Raw genomic sequence first — 15,629 nt, 5'->3', positions numbered from 1 at the left:
AGACCATCAGGCATTATGGCCTCAAAGGGCCGGCCCAGGACCCTCAAAACCTTCTGACTGACAGGTGGCAGGGCGGGTTTACCAGCTGCATGCACTGAACGAGGAATTCCATTTAAAGGTCAGTCCAGGGAGCATCAGCAGCAGATCAGAACTCCATCGAGGAGTGGCAAGTGGTCCCTGATCTCTAGTAGAGAAGTCCTGTTGCACCTTAGCAAGGAATGGACAACGAGGCAGGTGTGCTGGAGGAGTGCCGGTCAAAGACTTACTGACGGCTCAATGAGGGCAGAGACACCAGGAGCCACTAGAGGTAGTTCCACTCTGGTGTTTCGAAGCAAAAATTCCTACTCTGAGAGACACAAAGAGAGAAAAAAGGAACAGTATAACTGTGAAATACATTATATAACAGAGGGATGTAAAGGGCATTATAGAATACCTACATTTATAAGATACCATAGATAATAAAAATGCACTGTGTATCATATGTGAAAGGCACTATTAGAGAGATAGGGGTCTAAAAGACAGTACAGATATCTACAGGGCCCTCTATGATGTTGGGGACAGTGACATCTTATCTTGATGTCCCCCTCTGCTCTACAATTTAACATTACAACTCAAACACTTCAGACCTTGTGATTGAAGGGGATTTGCAGACATTTCTGTCATACAACTCTTTCTCTACACACACAAACCACCATTTTAGAGCACCAAAAGCCGTCATCATATTTAGTTCTTTGCTGCATATCCCCCTTTGCATGCAATGACTACTTGAAGTCTCCAATTCATAGACATCAGCAGGTGCTGAGGGTCTTCTCTGGTGATCGGGGGATCTCCTCTCAGATCTGGACCAGGGCATCACTGAGCTCTGGGACAGACTGAGGTGTCGGATGGACCGACACATAATGTCCCACCCAGAGGTGTTCTGTTGGATTGAGGTCAGGCGAGAGAGTGTGTGTGGGCAGTCAATGGTCTCAATTCCTTCATCCTCTCACCACATGAGGCTGGGCATTGTCGGGCACCAGGAAGTACCAGCATAGGGTCTGACAATGGGTCCAAGGATTTCATCCCGATACCTAATGGCAGTCAAGGTGCCCACCGTTGCCTAGCCGGTAGAGGTCTGTGTGTCCCTCCATGGATATGCCTCCCCAGGCTGACCATCACTGACCCACCACCAAACCAGTCATGTTGAACGATGTTCCAGGCAGCATAACGTTCTCCATGGCTTCTCAAGACCCTTTCACGTCTGTCACATGTGCTCAGAGTGAACCTGCTCTCATCTGTGAAAAGCACAGGGTGCCTGCCAGTGGTAGACCTGGCAATTCTGGTATTCTATGGCAAATACCAATCGACCTCCACAGTGCCCACTAGAGGGCGTTGGGCCCTCAGGCCACCCTCATGAAGTCTGTTTCTGATCATCTAGACAGAGACATTTACACCAGTGGCCTACCTGCCAGCTGGAGGTCATTTTGTAAGCCCTGCCAGTGCTCATCCTGTTCCACCTTGCCCAAAGGAGCAGATACTGGTGGGTCCTGCTGATGGGTTATGGACCTTCTACGAGGGGCCATGTCCAGCTCTCCTGGAGTAACTACCTACCTTTCTCCTGGAATCTCCTCCATGCCATTGAGACTGTGCTGAAAGACACAGACAACCTTCTGGCATTGATAGGCACGTATTGATTTGCTATCCTAGAGAAGTTGGACTATTTGTGCCACCTCTGTAGGGTCCAGGTATGGCTTCATGCTACCAGTAGTGACACTGACCATAGCCAGATGCAAAACAAGTGACAAAACAGATGAGGAGGGAAAAATGTCAGTGCCCTCCCTCCACCTGTTAACCCATTCATTCCTGTTTTGGGGGTCATCTCATTGTTGCCCCTGCAGTGTACCAAAGCAGCTGAAACTGATGAACAGGCCCCTCTGCTACTTAACTGACCAGATCAACAGCCCACAAGTGTCATTGACTTGATGCTGTACTCAGATTACAAAGTGTTCATTTAATTTTTTTGAGCAGTATATATAATATATATTGTGATAATAATACACATCATCAAGATTTGGGGCAGCCACCCGTATATTGTGTTTCCTGGCTGCAGTTTTTGAAGCACAATGTGCATAGAACTGAGTCCACAACGGAACTGACTATAGTGTCTTAGGATGGAGGCTTTAAAGGCCTGTAGAGGAAATGATGTCATCAAGAGGGCCGGAACCAGAAGTGATGTCAGCAAAGGGGCCGGCTTAGGAAGTGATGTCAGCAAAGGGGCCGGCTTCGGAAGTGATGTCAGCAAAGGGGCCGGCTTCTGAAGTGACGTCAGCAAAGGGCCGGCTTCTGAAGTGACGTCAGCAAAGGGGCCGGCTCCGGAAGTGATGTCTTCTGAGGCACCAGAACCTTGCAGGATTTCCCAAGAAAGGTCTGCAGGGAACTGAGAAAGACAGTCAGTGTACTCCGCCGACCCCTGGTCGGATGTTTTATTACACTTACTCAGACCCTTTAGCTGCCTCTTACTTGCATGTGTGTGACAATATATTTATATATATATATATACTAGGGGGCTCCACCCCTTGCTCACTTCGCTCTCGCCAATCCCCCTGCCTGTGCTACGCGCCAGCAACTTCTCGTCTCTGCTGCTCGCAAACAACAAATCTTTTAATTCTCGTGGATGCGCTTCTTCATTGGGAAGAAACACTACTTTTCCCTGATGGCAACACGAATTAGACGATCTACAAGTCTCCGACTTCAAGTTTAAAGCCAAACAATATCTACATCCTTCTGTCATATCACCTATGTCCATATATTTGATCTCTTTTCGCTTTTACCTTTTTAATCAATATGGCATTGAATTTTGATTCCTTGTTTGGAATTCCGTCGTGACAACGCAACGTATAACTGCCTGTGAGTGAATATCGTTTCTTCCTCTCTACATCATAAACTGTGTCTAACAATAGCCTTCACACAAATGAGAGATGATTGGACCGTGGGCGTGGCTGTAAATGTTTTAGATGTGGGCGGGACTTTGCCAAATGCCTTTGCATAAAGTCTTGTCTCGCGGGGCTTGAAATTTTCTCTCACGGGATTTCACTTTCACCAAACAACCAATCTTTTAATTCTTGTGATGGCAACACGAATTAGACGATCTACAAGTCTCCGACTTAAAATTTAAATCCAAACAATATATTCGATCACTTTTCGCTGTTCCCTTATTTCACCGAATAATAATTTCCGTTTGTTTGCGCTAATGCGATCTTCACTGTAGTCATTTTTTTGAGTCTTTCGAATGTTCGGACTTCCATTATCTCTAACTTGCTCTGCATGTGTATCGCACCAACGCTTTTGAATTCTTTACGGCATTCTACTTTGTCATCTGCTCTTTGTCTTTTATTTCCGGCCCCAGGTGTTATTTAAATCTCTTGGCACAAAGTTTCGTCTCGCGGGACGTGAAAGTGTCTCTCTGAGAAAGTCACGTCTCGTCACAGGATAAAAAGTCTCGTCTCCCAAGATTTTTTTTCATTATAATAAAGAGATGTGTGTGTGTGTGTATATATATATATATTGTGACAAGAAGAGACACGAGACAGGGCACAGGTTTGGGGCAGCCACCCGTATACCCTGTTTCCTGGCTGCAAAAAGTAAAAGTTTGAATGTAAGTCAAGTTTACAAGGCAGAGTCCAAAGCAGAACTGAATTCCAGGGGAAGGAGTGAGGCTTTATAGGAAATCTAAGGGAAGTGATGTCATCCTCGGGGCCGGATGTGGTGTGTCTCAAGTCGAGGCAATGGCTTCTGGTGGGATTTCCCGGGAAAGGTCTGCAGGGAATTCAGAAAGACCATTAGTGCACCTGACGGGCAGATGTATTACCATATTTCTCCAAGCCCTTCAACTGCCCCCTACTCACACGTGTGTGACAATATATTTATTAGGGGGCTGTGCCCCCTACTCACTTCGCCGTAATGCGTGATCTGCATGTCGTGCTGCACGACGATCATTTAAAAGCCTGCACAGCAGCTGTCCTTTTGTCTCACTTCTTTGTCTCATGGGACATTAAAGTGTCTCCAAGAAATTGTTTGTAAGTAGAGCGTGACGTGCAAGTAGTCTCGCGGGGCTTCAAAGTGTCTCTCCGAGATGATCACGTCTCGACCCAAGATTTTTTTATATAATAGATAGATATATATATATATATGAGAGAGAGTAGAAGAAATGCATTACATGTGCATATGACAAATAGAAGTGAAAGGTGCTATCCATATTCAATTGATAGATCGATATGAAAGGCGTTATACAGAAGATGGATATGAAAGGCACTATGATCGATGGAGACAGGGAGATCCATACGTAATGCACTTTATAAAAGATCCTGTTGATGGATATGAAAGGCACAGATTAACAACGAACAGATAGACGGAGAGAATGCTGGATGTGACACGCGTTGACGTGCTGCATGTTGATTAGTGAATGTAAGTAAGGACTTCACTGCATTCTGTACACATGACATTAATGACCATATAATAAAGGCACTATATAATATATTGATAGACAGCTGTGAAAGGCACTACATATTAGGTAGACCGATAGATGCCAGGGATTTTGCCTGCTGTGGCCTTTCTGTACCTCTGCTTGTCCCGTCGGCGAGTGGCAGGTCTGGGTGGTGACGGCCCAGTGCCATGAAATGCATGTTCTCCAAACCCGGGCAGGCCTGTTACTCTTTTTAGCGACGCCCCATTAATCTTGATCCTATTCCAAGTCTATGCGTCTGATTTTGTTACAGTAGAATATGAAAAGTGTGCTGCAGATGGCTTTAATTAGCCCACAGCAGCAGCACAGCTACTAGAATGTTATGATATTTAATTTTTAGCCCCGTGTCATACCTGCCTGGATTTAAGGTGGAGTTTGGTTAGACTTAAATGATTTTCCATAATCCATTGTGTGTGGGAGAGGAAAAATGTGTAAATGTCCCTTTTTGAAATTTTCAATGAAAAAAAAGCAGGCCCTTGTGAGAGCCGACTTACTGCAGAAGGCCAGCGCTCCAGGTTTGGCCAGCAGCAGGTTTAATTGACTTGGACAGACTGTTGGTTTGTTGATCCCAAAGCCAGAATGATGGCTCTATCTGTCTGCACAGGGCTGTTTACACAGCAGACCTCACACAGTGCAGAAAGTGCAACCAGCCTGCTGGGCTCGCGCAGCCAGGACCTTCAATGGGGAGAAGATTGCATTGCATTTCAGATCATTTATTGAATCCTGCTTGTAATCCCCCTCCTTTGTTTAGTTTTGATGGGACCAAAATACGATCCCCAACCTGTGTGGAGAACTGACTTTCATAAAGAGCTTTTCTTTGTCACCAGACTTAAAGTTGGATTTGGATAACAAAAGTGAAAATGTAGGCCCTCCTAGTTGGTGGAGTGTAAGGAGCACACAAGTCGGCATTTAGTCTGTCAGCTTTAGTGGAACACACCAGCTAGAGAGTGGGCATTGACTGAGGGGGGCACCACAGGATGGCGTGATAGGGATTAAGGCTGTGAGCCACACCTGAGCAACACTAGGCAGAGATACAAGATAGAAATGAGGGGAAGAGCAAAAGGAGTAGGAATTCAAATAAAAGATGGGAAAAAATAAAATGTATTTAGAACAAAGGCCTCCTGCGTAGAGCCTGTGACTATGCCAGGAGTGTCCAATAAAAGTGTATCTCGTATCGTATAGTGACGTTCACATCTATCTATCTATCTATCTATCTATCTATCTATCTATCTATCTATCTATCTATCTATTATATAGTGCCTTTCATATCTATCTATCTATCTATCTATCTATCTATCTATCTATCTATCTATCTATCTATCTATCTATCTATCTATCTATCTATTATATAGTGCCTTTCATATCTATCTATCTATCTATCTATCTGGTATATAGTGCCTTTCAAATCTATCTATCTATCTATCTATCTATCTATCTATCTATCTATCTATCAATCTATCTATCTATCTATCATATAGCACCTTTCACATCTATCTATCTATCTATCTATCTATCTATCTATCTATCTATCTATCTATCTATCTATCTATCATATAGCACCTTTCACATTTATCTATCTATCTATCTATCTATCTATCTATCTATCTATCTATCTATCTATCTATCTATCTATCTATCTATCATATAGCCTTTCACATTTATCTATCTATCTATCTATCTATCTATCTATCTATCTATCTATCTATCTATCTATCTATCTATCTATCTATCATATAGCGCCTTTCACATTTATCTATCTATCTATCTATCTATCTATCTATCTATCTATCTATCTATCTATCTATCTATCTATCTATCTATCTATCTATCTATCATATAGCGCCTTTCACGTCTATCTATCTATCTATCTATCTATCTATCTATCTATCTATCATATAGCACCTTTCACATCTATCTATCTATCTATCTATCTATCTATCTATCTATCTATCTATCTATCTATCATATAGCACCTTTCACATCTATCTATCTATCTATCTATCTATCTATCTATCTATCTATCTATCTATCTATCTATCTATCTATCTATCTATCTATCAATTTGACTTGATTTGTCCCCAAGGCCTGGCTCAGAGTGTTGCGTCATCACATCCACACTGTCAACCCAATAGGACATATAGAGCACTGCCTCTGAAATGAAGAGGTGATTGAGCCTTCGGCCTCATTGTGAGCCTGTCCATTGCCACTCTTACATGTTTCTCATTCGATGCTCACTCACTTCTATTCATTTTTGGGTTCAATTATTTGATGTCAATTTAACTGAGTAGTTAACTTAGCTTAGTTGTTAGCGTTTTGATGTGAGAAGTGACTGGTGATGCAGTACTTTTGCCTTAATGAAATATGACTTGTGGGTCAAGATTAAAGTGCTTCATAAGCAACTTTGGGAAACTGAAAAATTGAAATTCTTCCTTGCTGATTGTAGGGCATTTGGGATGAAGGGCAAAGATCCCCAGAGGTTCTTCATGCATGGCATGCACTGGGAGACTGAGGTGTCTGTCCTTCAAGACTGCCACCTTTTAATGCCCTCATTGCTAGGAATGGAGTCGGTGGTGTCAGTACAGCTCGCCACCCACCTGTCACAGCTGAAGTACAAGTTGCCAGGGTATGGATGGGGTCCTTCTGTTTGAAAGGTATAATCTTAGCGGTCTTATTGGGCATAAGCTGCATTAGTACTTTGCACAAGTGGTTGACGGGTCCTGCCCAGTAGACAGTTGTTTTCAAACAGCCAGAACTTGTCCAGTCATTTCTTAGGAGGTGTCTGACTGTGTGGATGGACAGACTGGGTCAAATGGAGGTGGTGTGTCATCACATCCACACTGTCGACCCAGTCCCCATTTGGCATCAAGCATATAGAGCATCAACTCTGAAAAGAAGGGCAATCAAGTAGTCAGTGGACCAAATGTTGGCTGAGGGAGGTGATTGAGCCTTCAGCTTCACTGCAGGCGAGTCCGATGGTGCTGGTGCAGAAGACCATTTTCCATATTCAATGCCCACTGACTTCTATGAAATGTTGATTTATTTTCCACGTCCATTATGGGGTTAAAGCATTTGATGTTAACTGAACTGGGCAAAGGAACGTTGAAGGTCTCTCTGCCAACAGTGATATTAAACGAAAACGTCTGAGCCTCCTCATCATTTGACAAAACCCTGTATGTTGAAATGATGATTTATTTAACAACTCTGCATCTGCCGTCCATGTCCAGCTTTTTTTTCCATTTTGTTGGTGCCAGCGTATTAAATATTCTGTAAAGTGACGCTGAAATCTCAGTTGAAGGAATGCATCACTTAAACAGTCGAGAGTATATGAAAAGAATGTGCTGTATAAGTGGAGCAAGCGAGTCTTCAGAGAGAGAAAGGGTCAAGGTTGAGATCTTGTAATAATCAAAAGCACGCAAAGAGTGGAAAAACACTTGGGGTGGGTTTTACTGATGCATTTTGACATTGAAAAGTCTGAAAACTGGAGCTTAATGGCTTCCTTCCTTGTCAGTATTTACACAAGCTAGCCAAGCAGTGATGCAACGTTTCACTTCCCACATAGTTCTCCTTGGCCCTCTGCTTTATGTAACAGGAGGGCACTCAGAAATGCCGGCAGGATCTGCTGCTGGCCCACCAGAGCTGCTGATGGTCACGTTTATCTATTAAGCACCTTGGTATTTGGTGACCTGCCCAGCTTTGTAGAGTGGTCACTGGATAAGTCATGGCGCTGTAAACCATAGTGTCACCGGTACTCCATGTGTCACCTCGACGAGCCGGTCAGTGTTCTGGTTGGTGGAGTAAAGAACCAAGTATGTTGTCTCTGTAAGGTACTGTAGAATAGTTCTCACCGTTAAAAAGGCGCTATATAGCACATCAGCTTAATGTGTTCTACTCTCATCACTGAATACACTTAGAAAAAAGAAAGAGGTGACTACAGCTGACAGTGCTGGCACTGTAACGGCCATCTTCATTCCAGAAAGATACAACATTCAAGTGCAATAACGTCTACATGTAAGTCCTCTGATAGGTCGCTTAGCAATCCTTCACATTATAGATCACCTTATATGTACAGATATGAAATACACAATACGTAACATGGATCTGAAAGGCACTATATAATAGTAGATTAATATAAAGGACACTACATACCGTATGTATAAATATGGAGGACACTCAGATTGATAGAGATTTGAAAGGCACTGGCTTATATATGGATAACAGAAAAATAGGTAAGAAAACAACTATGTATTATATATATATATATATATATATATAAAGATATAACAATATATAGATAATTAAAGGCACTACATAAAAGATAGATATACAAGGCTGTAAGAAACACTGAAGCGAAAGATACAGTTTGACAGAATGGCATGAAATGCTCCAGAGCAGATTAAAAAGACATTAATGGTAAATAACTATGACATACATGCTGCTCAGATAGATAGAAATGAAAGGTGCTATATAATAAGTGTACATGTACAAGACACTACAGTATGTAAGAAATTTAGAAAGATATGAAAGGCACGATAGATAGATAGATAGATAGATAGATAGATAGATAGATAGATAGATAGATAGATAGATAGATAGATGAAAGGCGCTATATGATAGATAGATAGATAGATAGATAAATAGATAGATATATAGATAACTTTGAAAGGCACTATATATTACATAAATAGATATTGTGAAAAGCATTATATAATAGATCTGAAAGACACTATGATAAATAGATAATAATAATAATAATAATAATAAGTTGCATTTATTAAGCACCTTTAGATAGATAGATAGATAGATAGATAGATAGATAGATAGATAGATAGATAGATAGATAGATAGATAGATAGATAGATACGAAAGGCACTATATAATAGATAGATAGATAGGTGAGGTGAAAGGCACTATATACAATACAATGTAGATAGATAGATGTGAAAGGCACTATATAATATATTATTTAATAGATAGATAGATTGATTGATTTTAATTTTAGTGTAGTCAGCAGGATTAGATGGACACTGTATGAAAGGTACTATATAAGCAATAGATACATATGAAAGGCTCTATGAAACAAATATAATAAAGGCACTATGTTAAAGATAGGTATAATAGGCATTATAATAAGGATAGCTATAAAAGGCATTGCATATTAGATGTATATTAAAGTCACTATATAAGTGATAGATAGATAGATAGATAGATAGATAGATAGATAGATAGATAGATAGAAATGAAAGGCATTACATAATAATAATAATAATAATAATAATAATAATAATAATAATAATAATTTATTTATATAACACATTTCCCATGCTCAAGATGAACAGATGTCTAAGGCGCTATTTCACTCATAATTGTGCTTCTTCTGTTTCAGTCCAATGTGCTGCCCTCCCATTCTTTCTTGCTTAAGGAAGTAGGAATTATTTTGTTAAAAATCACCAGCACTCTCTTCCTTTTCTTTTAACAAGTCTCCCATTTTAATTGGTGTTGTTTGTTTACATGTTTTTGGTTTTGTGGCTTTCAGATATTTTCAGTTTCCAACAACACAGAATGTGCGAAGCTGCTAGAGGAGATCAAGTGTGCCCGCTGCTCGCCACATGCCCAGGGCTTGTTTCATTCTGCTGATCAGGAGGACTCATCTGACCGGGAGCCCGTGCTGCCCCTGCTGTGCCAGGATTACTGCTCCGAGTTCTACTACACTTGCCGGAGTCACATACCAGGTAACAAAAGTGCTAAGTGTGCTTTAATTGTAGCTCATCTGGTGTGCAAAAGGCACTATATAATTGCAATGCCAAGTTTACTGTGTTAAAACGTAGGCCGATGCCAGTCCAGTTGACACTTTATACCAATAAAGGGCGACAGGCTTTTTGTGAGTTTGATGAGTGCACAGACGTTTTCTTTTACTTCGCCTCGATGTTTGAAGTGGATTGTGTGGCAGATCAGATTCTGGAACATAAGCCATCTGGCAAGTTTTCAGGTTTTGATGAAGAAGTTAATTAGTCTCGTCTGCTGTGGTGTTAATAAAAGTGCAACTTCTTTTTAGTCAGATTTTGCAATTCTTTAATTTGTTGCTTGAAAGAATCATCACAGTTACCAGACTTTATGCTGTTGCCTTTATTGATCATTTCTATTTCAGTAACGTCAAGCATTAGAAAGCAAACTGCTCTTTATTTAACAGACCGACAATGTAAAGCAGACAATAAACACCTGCCAAGGCGCTCAATGAAGAGAAATAAAACTAAGGCGTTCATTGTGAAAAGTGTGATACAGCATCACAATTCTACCTGGTCAGCTCCCATCACTGACTCACCTTTTCACTTTTGACATTATAGAATAATTAGCTGTGCTACCCATCTAAGACAGGTTGGAATCTAAGTAACTGATGAAGACCTCAGCATATTCAGTGGTGACAGTGCACCATCTATCAGAATGTTTTCTAATGTATGTGAATAATGAAATGCATTGCATTTTTCGTTCCAACAGATGGCACATTACAAACATTTGTAGTAACAAAATGCATTGATTTTTTCATTCCAACAAATGGCACATCACACAAACATTTGTTATAATACAATGCATTTTATGTTTCACTCCAACAGATGGTATACCACAAACATTTGTAGCAATGAAATGCATTGCATTTTTCGTTCCAACAGATGGCACATAACCAACATTTGCATTGCATTGTGTATTTGGGACAGGGTTGTTATAATTTTATTTATTTATGTATTGAAGTTCTGTAAAATGCCTATTATCTATCTATCTATCTATCTATCTATCTATCTATCTATCTATCTATTATATAGTGCCTTTCACATCTATCTATCTATCTATCTATCTATCTATCTATCTATCTATCTATCTATCTATTATATAGTGCCTTTCACATCTATCTATCTATCTATCTATCTATCTATCTATCTATCTATCTATCTATCTATCTATCTATCTATCTATCTATCTATCTATTATATAGTGCCTTTCACATCTATCTATCTATCTATCTATCATTATTATATAGTACCTTTCATATCTATCTATCTATTATATAGTGCCTTTCACATCTATCTATCTATCTATCTATCTATCTATCTATCTATTATATAGTGCCTTTCACATCTATCTATCTATCTATCTATCTATCTATCTATCTATCTATCTATATAGTGCCTTTCCAACCTACAATCTGCAACTTGATTTAGTGTGGTTTGATAATGGATTGATGGATCTACAAGCCATTATGCTGTAACTTGCTTGCCCTGTACAAAGAAATAAATCAAAAGGCATTCATCCATTAATTTCCTATACCGAAGTTTCAATTAGAGGTAAACAGCTTCAGAAGCAAGGCAGAGACAAGCTCAATATAGGATGTCTGTCTTTGGGTTAAAAAAAAAAGTGCACCTACCATCTCCTAAGCCCACTTAATTCTGAGCAGAGTCACCAGAGACTTTACCAAAAAATCTTAGGGCTCAAGACAGGAACAAACCCCTGGACAAGGTGAACACACACGCTGAAGTCAATTGAGCTACACCAGTCCACCTAACCAGCATGTCTTTGGAGTGTGGGAGGAAACCCACGCAAGCACAAGGAGATCTTGTAAACTCCACACGTGGTGGACACGGGACATGAACAGTGGTCTCCTTATTGTTAGGCAGCATTGCCTCATGTTATAAAAAAAATATTTACAAGAACATTTATATTATTGGATGGCGCCAAAAAACTTCAGCAAAGTAAATCAAGTTAATTTTGTTGGACAGAAGAAAGAAAGAAAGAAAGAAAGAAAGAAAAAAAGAAAGAAAGAATCCAGCTGACAAGACAAGAGTTAACCGGAGTCCTGACGAGCACAGGAGCCCGAGCCACAGGAACCTCACTCCGCAGATCAACATATGTGGTGATGAATGACAAATTTATTTTTCTACAAAGTTTGTGTATATGTAAAACTGCTGAAGTGCATCAAGATGTCAAGTGCCTTGGGTGGCCACCCAGGTTGTTTTGGAAGATAACCAGATGGATGTAGAGCTTCAGCTGTAGTGCTGGGATGTGGACAGGGATTTTTGGAGAGCGCCGAGGAGCTGAGCCTGCAGACAGGACGTGGAGTGCGCGGGCGAAACGTACAGAAGGTTTTCTCTTTGATTTGGCGGAGTAGTCAGAGTACGAGCCGGGATTAATGACATTTTTCATGAGATGTGACACTCTGTCAAATAGGTATTTTAGAAAAAAAAAACCTTTTTTCTAATACTTATCCACTTCACTGCTCATGGGGTAAGAAAGAATAAAAACGTTCTGTGACTGAAAGGCTTTTAAGCAAAAGTTAACGCATCGACTGTCGCAGTGGCAGCAGGTCCATTAGTATCTGTCGACAACGACAAATCAGAGTGTTACTTTAATATTTGCTGATTAAAATCGATTTTTATTATTGAGCAAACTCACTATAAATAGCAATTTCTATACAAAATGTAGTCGAGTTAACTCGTAGTTGCCGATAGCAACAATTGTGTCAGTTGACATTTAAAATATTAAAGAAGAGGCCACCATTCTGTTATATAATGACTATCAAATCTTCCTCTAGATAGATAGATAGATAGATAGATAGATAGATAGATAGATAGATAGATAGATAGATAGATAGATAGATAGATAGATAGATAGATAGATAGATAGAATTTAATTTTAGTATAGTATGCAGGATAGATAGATAGATAGATCTGGCTTTTTTATTTAAGGTTAATCCAAGAAACAACCTAATCTTGTTATAGGGTTAAGAAAAGTAATGATACAGTGTATTTGCCTGGAATTTTTTCAGTGCATGTTCTGTTTTTAATCGAGACCCTTGTCTGCCGTGAGAAGACAAACTGGCAGCTCATGGAAGTGGATTTCAAAAGCTGGGAAAAGACAGACTCCTGTTCTATACCGCAATAGTTGCCAATTATTTTATTTATTAATTTTTTTAACATAAAACTTTGATTTTTTATTTTTTGCTTTTTGTTCAAATATCATCATTGTACAGAAAAAAAGGGAAAATTACTAAACCTGGCACATTTACTGTGGTGCAGTGGTTACTAAGCTACATCGGCATGAGTTCAGTTCCTATTTCCCAGTTCTCAGGTCAGTTTACTCTTCAATTTGGTAATTATATCCTTAATATAGACTGATGCATAGATAGAAATGAAAAGCACTATATAACAGAAAGAAAGAAAGAAAGAAAGAAAGAAAGAAAGAAAGAAAGAAAGATAGATAGATAATAATAATAAGTTGCAGTTATAGAGCACCTTTAGATAGATAAATAGATAGATAGATAGATGGTGTGAAAGGCACTATATGATAGATAGATAGATAGATAGATAGATAGATAGATAGATAGATAGATAGATAGATAGATAGATAGATAGATAGATAGATAGATAGATAGATAGATAGATAGAGTGAAATGCACTATATAAAATATATGTACTGTAGATTGTTGAAATTTTGTAGTTAGCTCTAATAGGTTCACACAATGCCTTGATGTCCCATTCTGGGATGGTTCTTGACTTGTGCCCTACAATTGCCTGTTTGGATCAGTTGACCTGAGTTCAGTTCCAAGCGCCATACCAGTGTGTGTGTGTGATGTCCCAGTAGGATTCAGTCAGTTACAAAATGAGTGTTGTCAGTCTGAGGTGACTTGGACAAAAATGTTTTTCCTTTTGTTCAATGTGTTGACAAAGTTGGTTATTTTTATTTTATTTATGTATTTATTTTTGGTGGAGTGAAGTACATTTCATCACATTCTTGTTTTTTTCCTCCACTCGGTGTGTGGCTGATGTTTGCGCTCTTCAAGCTAAAGAGTACTCCTAAAACAGCTGAGTGTGCCTTTGTCCTCGTTTTGCTCCTGTCTGATACCAGCAAACCGGTAAACTAAACTCAAAGTCGTTAAATGGCAATGCTGACATTTTACTGTAAAACTTGCCCGTGTGCCGACCGGGGTCTCGCTCAGAATTGTGGGCTCAGATCCTGACTTGAAGCCTTGTGCCTTGTGTGGGGTCTGTGGAGAGCTGCACATAATCATAATCAATACTGAACTTAAAGAGACCTCGACTCCCAGCAGTCCCAGTAGTACTTCACCATTGGTCAGCTTCAGGTGTTTTGCCACTGGGGTTGCTGGGATTTAATAAGGTTTGGCATGGACTTTAAAAACAGGGAGGCTCTGTTGTGTGTCTTTTCAGCTTCCACGCTTTCCCCCACCTCTAGATTACAAATCCCCCCGCTGGTTTACAGTTTCTTTGTGGATTGATGTGCTTGTCCTGTGCCTGCCTGTTTGTTCGTGTGACTTCGTCTTCGTCCGGGGAGCACATCCAACTTTTGCTCACCTTCACACAAAAACTGGAACACGGTAGGACAAAACTTTCATAAAGACCAGGAAACTGTCCATTCCATTTTCTCCGTCAAACGCACCTGTTGTTCTGGACTTTTTCGTGAGTGTTTATCGTTTTGCACTCAGTTCTTCAGTGGACGTCATTTGTCTTGAGTCTATTAAATAAATATCGGGATCGGAGAAATTCGGATGGGCTTCTGCGTATGCATTGTTTGTTATTCGTTTTTGCTTTGCGCCCTTCCCCACTATAACATATCGTCTATGGCTTCAGCTGATTCGTCCAAAATTCAGATTCCCGGTTTTGTGACGGATCTCAATATTTTAGGGTCCCCGATACTGAAAAACATTGATATCTCGATGACAGGTGTGTATTTGTTTGTGTGTGTGTGTATCTCACCGTTTTTTCAGGACAGTCTAGAGCTAAAACGACTGGACAGAAAAATACCAAACTCGAAACTTAAGCCTGCAATGAGACGACGATGTGCGGATTCGTTTTTGAGCCAAATCGTGCCAGAACAAAGAGGCACTCGACAGGAACCTTCTAATACCTGAATTCTGCAATGAATTAGGAATTCTTCTCGACAGTTGCTATCGTAATGACCGATTTTATGATCACAAAGATCAGCATCAGAGCGGTAAATATACTGCTCAAAAGAATTAAAGGAACACTTTTTAATCAGAGTATAGCATAAAGTCAATGAAACTTATGGGATATTAATCTGGTCAGTTTAGTAGCAGAGGGGGTTGTTAATCAGTTTCAGCTGCTGT

At 40.0% G+C, this 15,629-nt stretch overlaps 1 protein-coding gene across 1 annotated transcript in view; it reads left to right on the top strand.

Moving 5' to 3' along the window:
* LOC120527109 (hedgehog interacting protein) overlaps positions 1-15,629 on the top strand; it is a 215,047-nt gene that overhangs the window by 9,292 nt on the left and 190,126 nt on the right. The window contains exon 2 of the mRNA XM_039750200.1: positions 10,035-10,230. Coding sequence (XP_039606134.1) covers positions 10,035-10,230 — 196 coding nt within the window. The remainder of the gene's footprint in view (positions 1-10,034; positions 10,231-15,629) is intronic.

This window comes from Polypterus senegalus, chromosome 4, assembly GCF_016835505.1.
Source record: "Polypterus senegalus isolate Bchr_013 chromosome 4, ASM1683550v1, whole genome shotgun sequence".
Classification (NCBI taxonomy): domain Eukaryota; kingdom Metazoa; phylum Chordata; class Cladistia; order Polypteriformes; family Polypteridae; genus Polypterus; species Polypterus senegalus.
The sequence above is the reverse complement of the archived record's forward strand: the minus strand, read 5'-3'. Positions and strand labels throughout refer to the sequence as shown.